Below are 12,058 nucleotides of genomic sequence, written 5' to 3'. Positions count from 1 at the left end.
AAACTCTATAATTTGGGTACATTTTTTTTCTTTTAGAGTTTGTTTCTTTCCTTTTCTTTTTTCTTTTTCTTTTTTTGAAACAAAGAGTCTCATGTAGATCAGGCTTGCCTCTCACTTTACATAGTCAAGAGTGACATTGAATTTCTGATCATTTATTCCCAAGTACTAGTACTGCAGGGGATGTGTCAACACTTCCGGTTTTATACCTGCTAGATATCAAACCCAAGGCTTCATGAATTTGAGCCAAACCCTTCAGCAACTAAGCTGCCTCTCTAAACCCAATGCCTGGATATTATTCTCTCGAGTTAACAATGCAAGGTGTTTTTAAGATGAGTGTGGTATTTCTAATTCATGTTCTACCTACTTCTTTTTTTAAAATCCAGCAGAGAAATAAAGTCAAAAGAAATGATTTGATAAAAGCCCACTTTTCTGGTTTGATGTCTATAAACTTCGCTATCTGAAAACTGTCTACTTAGACAAAGTAATAGGTATCATCATCCCTGTAAAAGTCAGAGGACGAAGGCTGCAAATTTAAAAGCCTAAAAGAATAGGTTAGCTCCCAGAGTTAGAAAGGACATCAGCAAGCCTGCTCCCTTAGAATATGTGCTCCTGACATATTTGTTGTTGTGGTTGTTCCTGTTGTTGTTGTTGCTGCTGCTGCTGCTGTTGTTTTAAATCTTCTTTTATTAACTTGTAGAACTTAAATGTGGAAAAAAATGCCAGCTAGTAAAAGATCCTTCAAGGGTGGTCACGACTACTTGTTGAAGCAAGGAGTGATTACATCTTGACTGCATGAGGAAAAATGTTTAATAAATCAAATATATTAACGATTTTTCTGAAATAGGAAAACACTTGCTTTGAGACCCAGGAATCCGTGGGAGTTATTCGTCTCTCTTGAATATCACAAAGAAAAAATTTTAGAACTAATTGCCCTGACAAAACAATTTACACAAAACAAGAGGATTTCTTTTCTTAGAGTTTAATTGAGCTGCAAGGATGGTGACCTCCGAGAGCTGTCTCATTACAGCAGGGAGAAACTAACAGAATGTTCTAATGATCTGACCACAGTTTTGTTAACTTTACCACCACTTCAGCCTGTAAACTATCGGGATTAGTACATTTCACAAGTACTTTGGGGAGCATGCACTCTAAGAAGAGGCATCTCTATTGCTTAAGAATACCATAAAACATTTTCTTTTCCAGGGAAATGGAGATACTTTGAAAACAGATTCTGGAAATATGAGTCTACATGGTGCCTTAAGAATGATGAAATGCAGATTAATTCAATGGGATTTGTGCCAAGAGAAATAACATAATGCCCACATCCCTATACAACTTATTCTGTGTAAATTATAATTAGTGTAAGAACTTCTGGAAATAAGATGATGGAAAAATAGATGTCTCATGAATTGGGTGAAATAATCAACAATAATACAAAATGTTTCTTCATGATGACAGCACATATAAACATGCACAATTAATTGACAGCCAATGTTGAATAAATTATAGGACTTTGTTGGGCTTGAATAATTTTTTTCATGTTTCTAGTGTAGGCTGTTTTTCTTTTCCAGAATTTTTATTTTCCCTTTCTGGAATGCTGCTTCCCACTGAAGGAGCTATTACTCCACTCTGGAATCTATCATGTTTCCTCACCAATAGAACTTTAACCCAATAAAGCAGCAGCTCTCAACCTGTGGGTCACATCCCTTTGGTGGTTTGGGGGAATTTAAAAACTCTTTTACAGGGGTCCCATATCATATATCCTACATATCAGATACTCACACTACAATATATCACAGTAGCAAACTTAGTTATGAAATAGCAATGAATATAATTTTATGCTTGTGTGTCACCACAACACGAGAATGTGAATTAAAGGGTCATAGCACTAGGAAGCTTGAGGACCTCTACATAAAGTGTTTTACCCAAAGTAAAACATTCAGAGAGTGGGAGAGTCAGGAAGAAAGTATTCCCTAAACCATATCAGTAATTGAAGAATACACCAACATAATTCAAAGGGTCCTGAGAAGAGCAACCTTATCCCCTGAAAACTGAAGTAAACATTAGCTTTTGAAAGGATAGATGGGGTCATCATTTGTTCATCTGTACTAACACCTAGTAAAATGTTCACAAAGGCATTTCTTTATTTGGTTTTAGTCAGCTTTTCCCAGATCTATCTCTAACACTAAACTCAGAAGTCCCTCAGAGGAACAGATAGTGCCTGCTCATCTAGGCTTAAAACACTTTCCCCAACAATGTGTGATTAATCAATCACTGTTGGGTGGACAGATGGATGAATGGATGGGCAACTAGAAAGATGGATGATGAATCCACTTTCTAGAAAGAAGATGATATGCAAACAGATATAATTGTTATAAATAATAATCCAAAGCCAAGGAGAATAGTCATGTGCTATGATATAATAAGCCTGCAAAAAATAAAATAAATCTTTGTGTTAGACTAGAAAAGGCACCTCTATGCTAGTTCTTTTTCTAAATATCTAGACTTTACCCAGTGCCATCTCCTGTACCACAGAATTGTAGTGGACCCATGAACCTTCCATCCATAGGCAGATACTTCCTTTTGCTACTAGGGATGTTCTCCTTCCATTTCTTTGGATGTGCATTAAATACAGAGCAGGCAACTCAAAGTACAAGAGCCAGTTTGGAATTCATTACACTGTCTCATTTTTCTGGTTTTGATTGGGGTTTTGGCTGCCCTGCTCTTATCAGACCCTATCTGTTTTCCAGGGTGAACTTACCAGGCAAATTTAACTTGCATGGATAAGGTTAATCATTGGAAACTAGCAGGTGTTGAGCAAGGATACAACGAATAGTTCCCTTGTGGCAGAGACTATTAGTAATATAATTACATTTTTATCAATACTCCAGCTCCAAACTAAAAATAAAATATAGAATTTAGCCTTTCTCTTACCTTAGTATTAAGAGGTCAACAGCCATCAAAGAAGAAATAATGAATTTTCACTTTAGTAAGAAATAAAATAGTGTAAAAAATTATTTTGAGACAGATCTTAATGTGTTTACCAGGCTAGCCTCAAACTCATATATCTCTACTTGCCTCTGCCTCCCTAGTTCTGGAACTAAAAGTGTGCATCACCACACAGTGCCTGTATTGCACATTTTTATAATATATTCATAGATTTTAACTTGCTTGACATGTAGTTATGCATATACATGTACACATAATTCTATGTTATCTATATTTGAGGAAGTATTTTAGTTTATCAGCATAGATGTGAGATGTTTACAAATAAAGTTGTATAGAAACTTGAGTTCTCAGATACAGGTGAAAAATATGAGGTTTGAATAATTTATGCAGAAAAGGATTTAGAGATACCATGACTCTAAGATGACTTAATTACCCACCTACGAAACCATCACCAGGGTGGTAAAAATAAAGCTGACTGAGAACTGAGACTCTTAACTGGCTACTCCCTCTTTAACAAGTATGCTCCACCAAAATAGCAGGCACAACGAATGTTTTGTGTCAGTTTGGACATGTGTTTTCCTTCAGATGAGGGAGGTGGCAATAGTAAATTATTTCCATCATTTCAACCAGGTCAGAAACTATGACTTTGTGAGTCATCCCCCTTCGTGTCACAAATTTGAGTTTCAGACTCTGTGAAGCATCTCAAGAAGCAGCCCAGGCCTCCATTTTCTTACACTTAACAAATGAATTTTCAATCTTTATTCAAATACAGTTGGTATGAGGGAGAAGCAGCTTTTAAAGGTCATTTTGAATTTTTGAATAGTTTTAGATGTACTGTAAAGTTACAGGAATGATACAGCATTTCATTGTAAGGCTGCCCATGTTTCCCCCAATAGCATATTATACTACCCTTGATGTATTAGTACCAACAAAATGATAAACTTGATTTATATTTGCCTCAATTTCCTGCTAATGTCCTCACTTTGTTTAAGGATCTAATCCAGGACACTGTGTTATGTGTTGAGTTGGACATCTTTTCCTTTCCTTCTTCTGAAAAAAAAATTGTTTTCAATCCAAATAGGTTCTGTAGATAGCATGACATGTTTTAAAAGAAATAACATTACTATCTTCCCCAGGAGCTGAGTAGCATCCATTCATGCTGCCACTCATAACAATGTGTTTCACATGTCATCTTACCACCCAAGTAAGGAAGAAAACCTTCCATGGAGGGGAACAGAAGGTTGTTTACTTCAGGGACTCATCCTAATCCTAAAATCTATAGTGTTGAACATTTGTTTCAAAGATTAATAACTATAGACAGATGTTCATCCCTTTAAACACTGAAGGAAATTGTTCTTCTTTCTGAAATATAATCCAGTATTTAAAATCTTAATAACTTGTAAACATTGATACTGTTCTGTCTAAAACCCAAATGGAGACTGGGTATAAATTAGAGGGAAAGACATGAAGGTTTTAGTCACATGGGTTGTGCCCATTGTTGTGGTCTCTACATAGAGTTATGCAGAAAGCAGTAGTTCTCAACCACAGAGATTTTGTTGCCTGTGGATATTTGGTAATGCCCAGAAACATCATTGGTAGTGGCAACAGAATGTAAGTGGATACTCTGGCACCTAAAATATTAAGGCAAGGGATGTGGCTGTGTAGCCTAAAATGCACAGGGCAATTGACCATAATAAAGAATTACCTAGCTTCATATATCACTAGTGCCCAGATTGAGAACTCATAGTATAGATTATGTGTAGTGTGTAAAGGGCCAATTCCTATTCTACCACCCACAAGTCTCCATATAATTTGTCCTCACTTTTTTCACTAAGTTCTCCACATTGCCTATGAATTCCTTTGGTTTGCTTTCTCTGAGATCCTGTTTTTCTGGTACAACTGAGTAGTGGTGCAGCTGTGGCTGGGAAACAGAGGAGGTAGTGCCAAAATCATTCTGCCAAATTTTTCTCAGCAGGATATTTTTTAAAAGATTGAACAAGCTTGCACCTCCCTTTCAGGCTCAAATGAGTTTACAAACTCCAATGCCTGTCAGATATTATCAACGGGCATAGTAGCGCAGGATCCAGTGCCTCTGCTGACTTGAGATGAGTGTGAGCAAGGTGAGACTTCACACTTCCAGCTCTTCTGCCTTTCCTGAGATGCTCACACTCCACATTTGTGTGGGAAATAAGCAAGACTTTACATCAGGTCTCAACTGTTATAAATCATTGTGCATTGTTCTTCACCTGAGCAATAGTGGCCTGCATATGGCTCTTTTGTTCCTACATGGGCTATATTCTTGATAGAACCAAAGGAGAGCTTTGGCCCAGTAAGCAGGTACCTACTAATTCTTTGAGTTCATTTCAGCATTAAATGTATGGTACTTCTTCTCTTTTGTTAGTTGGTTTTCATCACTGTTACTAAATATCCAAGTTGGGCCTGGATCAGTAGTTCAGAGAACCTGTTACTCATGCAATTAGTTCCCACACCAGCATATGTGGCTCAAAACTACATATAATCCCAAAGGATCATAACCCTCTTCTGTAGATGGACATCAGAAATGTATACAGTACACATTTATGCATTTCATCTCTGATGTACATGATCTGATCAATGATTTACATAGATCAATGAATAACCAGTACCTACTGAACATAACCTACAATCTAAGTACATGATATCTACTACTGTTTTTTCCCACACAGCATTTCTTACAGTCAAGCCTATTCAGTCTCCCATTTTATAGATAAAAAGATAAGGGGGTTTGGAGAGATTAAGCAACTTGCCTATGGAAAGTGGTAAATTCAGAACCAGAACCTGTATGCAAAACTCTCTAGTGTCAAAGCTAGTACTCTCCACCTTTGGCTACGTGGTAGAGGAAGAAAACATAGTGTCCAGGTGTGCCTATGAGACCAAACATGTATCCTGACATGCCCAAGGTAATTCAAAGTTAGAGAGGGAGGTATGTTGGGGGCGGGGGGGGGGGAGACACAACAATCTTAACCTCTAAATATTCATGAAGACTAGCATAAGTAATTGTTGATGTGACACTAAAATTTGCATTTTGTAATATAATCTAATATGCATCCACATGCAGCGCACAGAAAATTTATTTGTCTTACGATTTAACAAACTGAAAATCCAAAAGTTAAAGCACAAACCTCTCCAAGCCAGAGAATGAAAAGTTAGTGGGACTTAGATTCAAAGTCAAATTTGTGTACTTTCCAAGTAAGGCTTATTTTGAGGACTATGCTTAAGAACACATTCACTTATGGGTGTCATAATGAGAAAAGAAGACAATCAGCCAGAAGGATTGTGTGCATGGGATAGAGCAGTGGGAGAGGAGAATGGTTGAAAACAAAATATAATAAAACATGTGAACATATGAACGTCATAGTGAAATCCATTACTCTATGTACTAACCTACAAAATTATAAAATAAACAGGAGAAAAACGTGTGGCTTCTTGTCCAGGGCTCAGTGGTAGAATACTAGGTTGGCATGTGTAAGGTCTTGGCTTCCATCCCTAGCACCACAGGAAAAAAAAATCTTTTAAGCTTTAATAGATGTACAGTTTAGTTACTCTCTTCAGTCAATTGTGTAAAGTGAGGAATTAAAGGGTTTTTAGAAGAAAATTCTATTACTGGACCAAACACATTTGGTGATATGAACCAGCATGAAAGAAAGCATTACAAAGTTAAACCACCAGCAATCCTATTTGGAGAACAGATTAGAATATTATGTAGTTAGTGCGTTTTGTTATCTGTGTACATATATTAAGTCACAATAGTCCCTAGTAGCTAGATCAACTCCTAGATGTTTAAGATATAAACACATCAGGGATAAAAGCAATCAATTGTGCTTTGCTACAGTACAACTGATTTACATGCTTCCCCCTTACACAAATCTCATGCATGACTCCAGAGGTGAAAAATCCTACTATTTTCTTTTTGTGGGAAAGTTTGGAAGGGGAAAGGTATTAAATGTGCCTGTTAACTATATTGTGGTGTTCCTTCACTTCTAAAAATTCACAGAGGTGAAGGAAGAATTGGCAACATCTGCAGCCCCAAGAGGATCCCAGGAATTCTCTTTACATTCAGAATGCTTATTCTGTTATTTCCTGCTATCAGGGTCTTGTTTTGTAAATTTTATTGGGTGGTATCACTTTTTACTACATATTTTAGTATGTACTGCAAGAGAAAATTCTTGATCCACTTTTAAACAGCACCCTTGGGTATGAACTCCATCTTTGTTATTGGAGCCCAGTGTGGATTTCTGATCCACACCTCCTGTAGGGTAAGCTGAACAATCACAAAACATGTTCTGGCAACAATAAATGCCAGTATTTTATGATGACATTTCAGGAATTCAATTGCAGCTGCCAAGCAATGTGAGTGGTATCTTTATTATTTGGTGAGATAAGAATATTAAGTACATTTGCTAAAAGTATCATATGCTAAAAGGGACTGTTTCCCTACTTAGAGTGACACATTTGAAACAACATCAACATTCATCAATGAATGAATAATTAAATTATGGGATAGGCATACTGTAGAATAACGTGAAAACCCCAGGCAAAAATTAGACCTGAATTTATGGACATACATCAGGCTCCACATTCAGCATTTTATACACGTTTTTTTCATTAAATTCTTACAACAAAACCATGTAATTCTCACTATTTAGGTATGAGCATTGAGACTTATGCACAATTCTGCAGGTTGTAAATGGGATGGTAGTAGTAAGGCCTGAACTCTGTCAACCACCAAATCAATTTCCCTTTCCAATTACACTGTAGTAGCTTATAAATGTCAATGCTATGTGTGTTTGTATATTCTATCATGGAGATTTTATTCAAGATGAACAGTGACTTGCATGAACCTGGAGAACAGAAAAAGCCTTATGTAATAGTAAAAACAAACACATCTGGACATCAAAGCTGAATTGCATATGGAAGAGAGCTGTTTCTAGCTCATGCCATGATTGAAAGAACATGTAAGAGCATATTCCAAGGCTAGTTACATGGGTTACAAGTTGGGGATTTTTCAGGTGTTCTCTGCTTATTCCTCTGTTTACAATGTTGAATTATATGAGTGAATTAAGATGTCAACTGTAATTATAACATGAAAAATCACTTGAATACTTATTTTTTTACAACTTCTTGTTCTTTTACTATTCACAGATGGACAAAAGAGAAAGAAATCTTTGAGAAAGAAACTGGATTCACTAGGGAAGGAAAAGAACAAAGACAAAGGTAAAAGACCAAATAACAATAGCATTTTGCAGGGAGCATGCTGGTTGGGTTGGGTTGAGATTTTGAACTGCATAGATTTATGTGGTTGGGCTCTATTGTGTCAACTACATTTCCATAATAAAATGTCACTGAGAGCCATTTGAGTCTACTTTTCTAAGTTTGAGTATCCCCGTGCTGAACTGTTGAGTTCAGCTTGTTTGAGCAGTTGATGACTACAGCCAAGGTTGTGGTTCCAATTAATCTGTCCAATCAGCTATGCCTAAAGAGGACCTGCATTGAGTAGCCATGGACAGCATGTCTAATACTAACCAGCTGTTTGGCAAATACAGACAATTAAGCAGGACTAATTAAATGAGAAAGAGTTTGAATCAACATACTATGACTACAGAAGAGTAACAGTCTCCATATCATAGCTTACTGAAGGTAGGCCACCCTCAGCAATTTTGTTAGATCACGGGATACTTAGTTTGGGTCCCATATGATTTCAGCAATTACTGTCTTTTTTTCATACCGATGTGTGTTCATTTCCATAGCTATTTGGGAAATTGGCACTTGAACCATTCATTCAGAAACATTTGTAGTCAGTTTGAGTTTGTACTCTTTAGGTATAAAGATCACCTGGACCCCATTACTACAGTCTATTGCTTTATGACTTGTTCTTATAGTCTTATATAAACTGATTCTTAAATGTGTTAATTGTGTAAACATATGTTCATTTTCTGTGCCACAATGAATGAATGTTGAATGAAGAAAGGCATATGACTCACTTTGAAGTTCTCATATATAGTTATTGCATTTATGCTCATAGTGGAAAGCAATGATTTTTTTTAAATAAATGCATTACAAATTGCATTTGATGAGACTTATTTCTAAAATTTCTAAAATTTCCAATCTATACACACATAGCTTAAACTGTGCTTTAAGGGTTATGATATTTGGTTCATGATATTTAAATACAAAGTATGCTAAATAATGGAAATCACTGTTTTGCTTCCCTTGGAGTGTGGTCTCTTTTCCTTTGTGCTAGGGACAGTGTAGACCTGAAAAACATTGTGGCATATGTTGTACTATGCAGTGTGGGATGTTTAGCAGCATCCTTGGTCTATGCTAACTAAGTGCCAGTAACACTTCCTGTAGCCAGACAGTACTCAGGCTTCTAAATGTGAACCTCAAGCTAGACAAAATGAGATAAAAATGTTAGTAATTCATGCCTGTAGCTGCAAGATAACATCATGTCTGTAACGATTAAATATCTTATGGCCCAAGGCATAGGGATAAAGTTCAGTAGTAGCATGCTTGTCTGGCATGCACAAGACCACTCGTTTTGTGCCCAGAATCCCCCAAAATATAAACAAAAGAACACTTAATGACCAGACCCTCACAGTATTGAATTTGAGTGCATTGATACACAAGGATATCTCGGACATGAGATTAATTTTTTTCTTTTTACAAAGTTCCAATGTATAAATTCTAACATGAGAACTGTGATTATATTTGCCAGAATACTCAGTGGGATGTGAACTACTTCAGCAGAATTTGCTACTAGAATTTGCTACTAGAAGACAAAGGGTGGGCTAGCTGCATAACCATTGTCTTATAAATTTTCACTATATCTATTATATATTTGATAATTTATTGTCCTCATTTTTGTATTTTATCTTTTATAATTCCACAAGTATATATTATAGTATATTGTATTATGATCATTTTCATCGCCCTTACTTTCTCTCATCCTCTCCAGCTGATCCTTTCTTCTTCCTAACTAGTCCCCTTCCTATATTCATGTCTTTTATTTGTGCAAGTCTTATGCATGTACATACAGATGCTATGTGTTCATGAGTGCAATGAGCAAGCCATATGCAGAAGATGGTGTCTCACAAAAGTATTTCCCAACCTCTAGAGCTTACACTCTTTCCACTCCATCTTCCTTAATGTCACCAAGGCTTTAAAGGAACAATATAGATGACTTATAACTGCTTTAGCAATTAACAACAATAGAACCATCCCCATTTATGGGGGATATATTCCAAAGACATTCCATCACTGACACAAATTGTGGCTAATAGCAAACCAATGTGCAGCACACTTCCCTATGCACACCTATGGTAAAGGATAATTTATTAATTAGGCAAAGTAGAGGATTAACAAAAATAACCATTAATAAACCAATTATTACAATATACTGTGATAGAAACCATTTAAAACATATGACTTTCTTATTTGGTAGTTTTCTATTTAATTTTACTGCAGTTTGCTGTGGATAAATCAAACACTGAAAAATGAAGAGAACTATTTGAACAATTGGTTATTGTTGACTTTGCTTTACTCTAGAATAATAATACTGATGTTGAAATTGACACACACTGAATTTGTTGCGTGGTTCTTTAGAACCCTTTCAAACTATGGTACATAGGATGAGATTTTTTTGGCAGAGAGAGATTGGTGTTTGCATTCTCTCTCTCTCCTCTCTCTCTCTCTCTCTCTCTCTCTCTCTCTCTCTCTCTCTCTCTCTCTGTGTGTGTGTAGATTCAGTAGAAGTAGGTATTCTATATTGACATATAAGAAGCTGAGTGGAGGAAGCTCTTGGTGGTTCCAAGGGAAGTGTCCAACATCTATCCATCTAAGGAGAAGAGAACCAAGTTTAACTGGATGACGTTTGCTCTTTGAGTTAGTTTTGGTGTTTAAAAACAAGGTATTCTAGAATTAACTGAAGAGTTACTCCATGACAGCTCTTCAAAATATAAAGTCTTGTCCATGTCAACCCCGGAAGTCATTACCTGGCTATCTTGGGAAACAGAACCTTGGGATGACTGTGTTCTGATGTGGCATATTAGTAATCAGTTCACGTTATTTCCTTCCCTTTGAATATTAGTGTTTGGGTTAATAACAGATGTACATGTGAAAAATTATCATCATTGAAATTCAAAAGGGAAAGAAGGAAAACAGGAAGCTCTGAATGACCTCTCGGGTTAGGCCGTCTAAAAATAAAGAAGAGCAGCTCTTCACAGATGACCTGCTCTTCTGAATAAAAAAAGAAGTGATTCACAAATATTTGATATGCTACTATATTAATTGATTCCATCAGCACGAATCATGTACTGCCTGATATTAAATTGCTTGATATAAAAATATAGAGCAGATCATAAGACATTCCTGCATCCATGCTGCAGCTTAAAAAAAATCAGTCCATCTAACTTTTGGTTTCTATATGGAAACTAATTTAAGGTTGACATTGGCTTGCAAAACATAATTTCATGCAGAAGATTTCCAAGTCCCCAAACAAAGGAACTTTCAGAAATTCAGACTATTTCTTTCTTGTCTTGAAAAAAAAACAGATTTTGAGGGAAAGATAAAGAAATAAATACTTAATTTTTATATAAAAGCCCTACTTTAATCCAGTTTCTAAGCTTGACTAATCAAGACTCATGGGGGCTATGTCTTACTATGGCATAATTGCCCCGTGGTTCACTGACAGTATCACCATTAAATGATCAGTTTTTGTGGTATCATTTTTTCTTCTACCAAAATCGAATTCTGTAATTATGGTTACTCACTGTCTAGGTCACTATACATGAACTGTGAAATAAAACTTATAAAAGACTATTTGTTGCAGTTTCTCTTTTTGCTTCACATTAAGTATTAATACAAAATGTAAGAATTAATTACATGTAGAAATTCTCCAAGGATCCTGTGAAGGCTAGATGCCTCAGCATGGGGGAATGCTAGAGCACTGAGGTAGGAGTGCGTGGGTGGGGGAGCACCCTCATAGAAGTAGGGAGATGGGAGAGGGAGTTTGCAGAGGAAAAACAAGGAAGGAGGATAACATTTGAAATGTGAACACTTAAAATAACCAATA

General features: G+C 36.3%; 1 protein-coding gene across 3 annotated transcripts in view; it reads left to right on the top strand.

The window, feature by feature from the left end:
* Arhgap6 (Rho GTPase activating protein 6) overlaps positions 1-12,058 on the top strand; it is a 486,900-nt gene that overhangs the window by 421,495 nt on the left and 53,347 nt on the right. For all 3 annotated transcript variants that reach the window (XM_034486136.2, XM_076918888.1, XM_076918889.1), the window contains exon 3: positions 8,131-8,202. In XM_034486136.2, the coding sequence (XP_034342027.1) occupies positions 8,131-8,202 (72 nt within the window). The remainder of the gene's footprint in view (positions 1-8,130; positions 8,203-12,058) is intronic.

This window comes from Arvicanthis niloticus, chromosome X (genome assembly GCF_011762505.2).
Source record: "Arvicanthis niloticus isolate mArvNil1 chromosome X, mArvNil1.pat.X, whole genome shotgun sequence".
Classification (NCBI taxonomy): domain Eukaryota; kingdom Metazoa; phylum Chordata; class Mammalia; order Rodentia; family Muridae; genus Arvicanthis; species Arvicanthis niloticus.
Note: the sequence above shows the minus strand (reverse complement) of the source record. Positions and strands in the feature narration are given on the sequence as shown.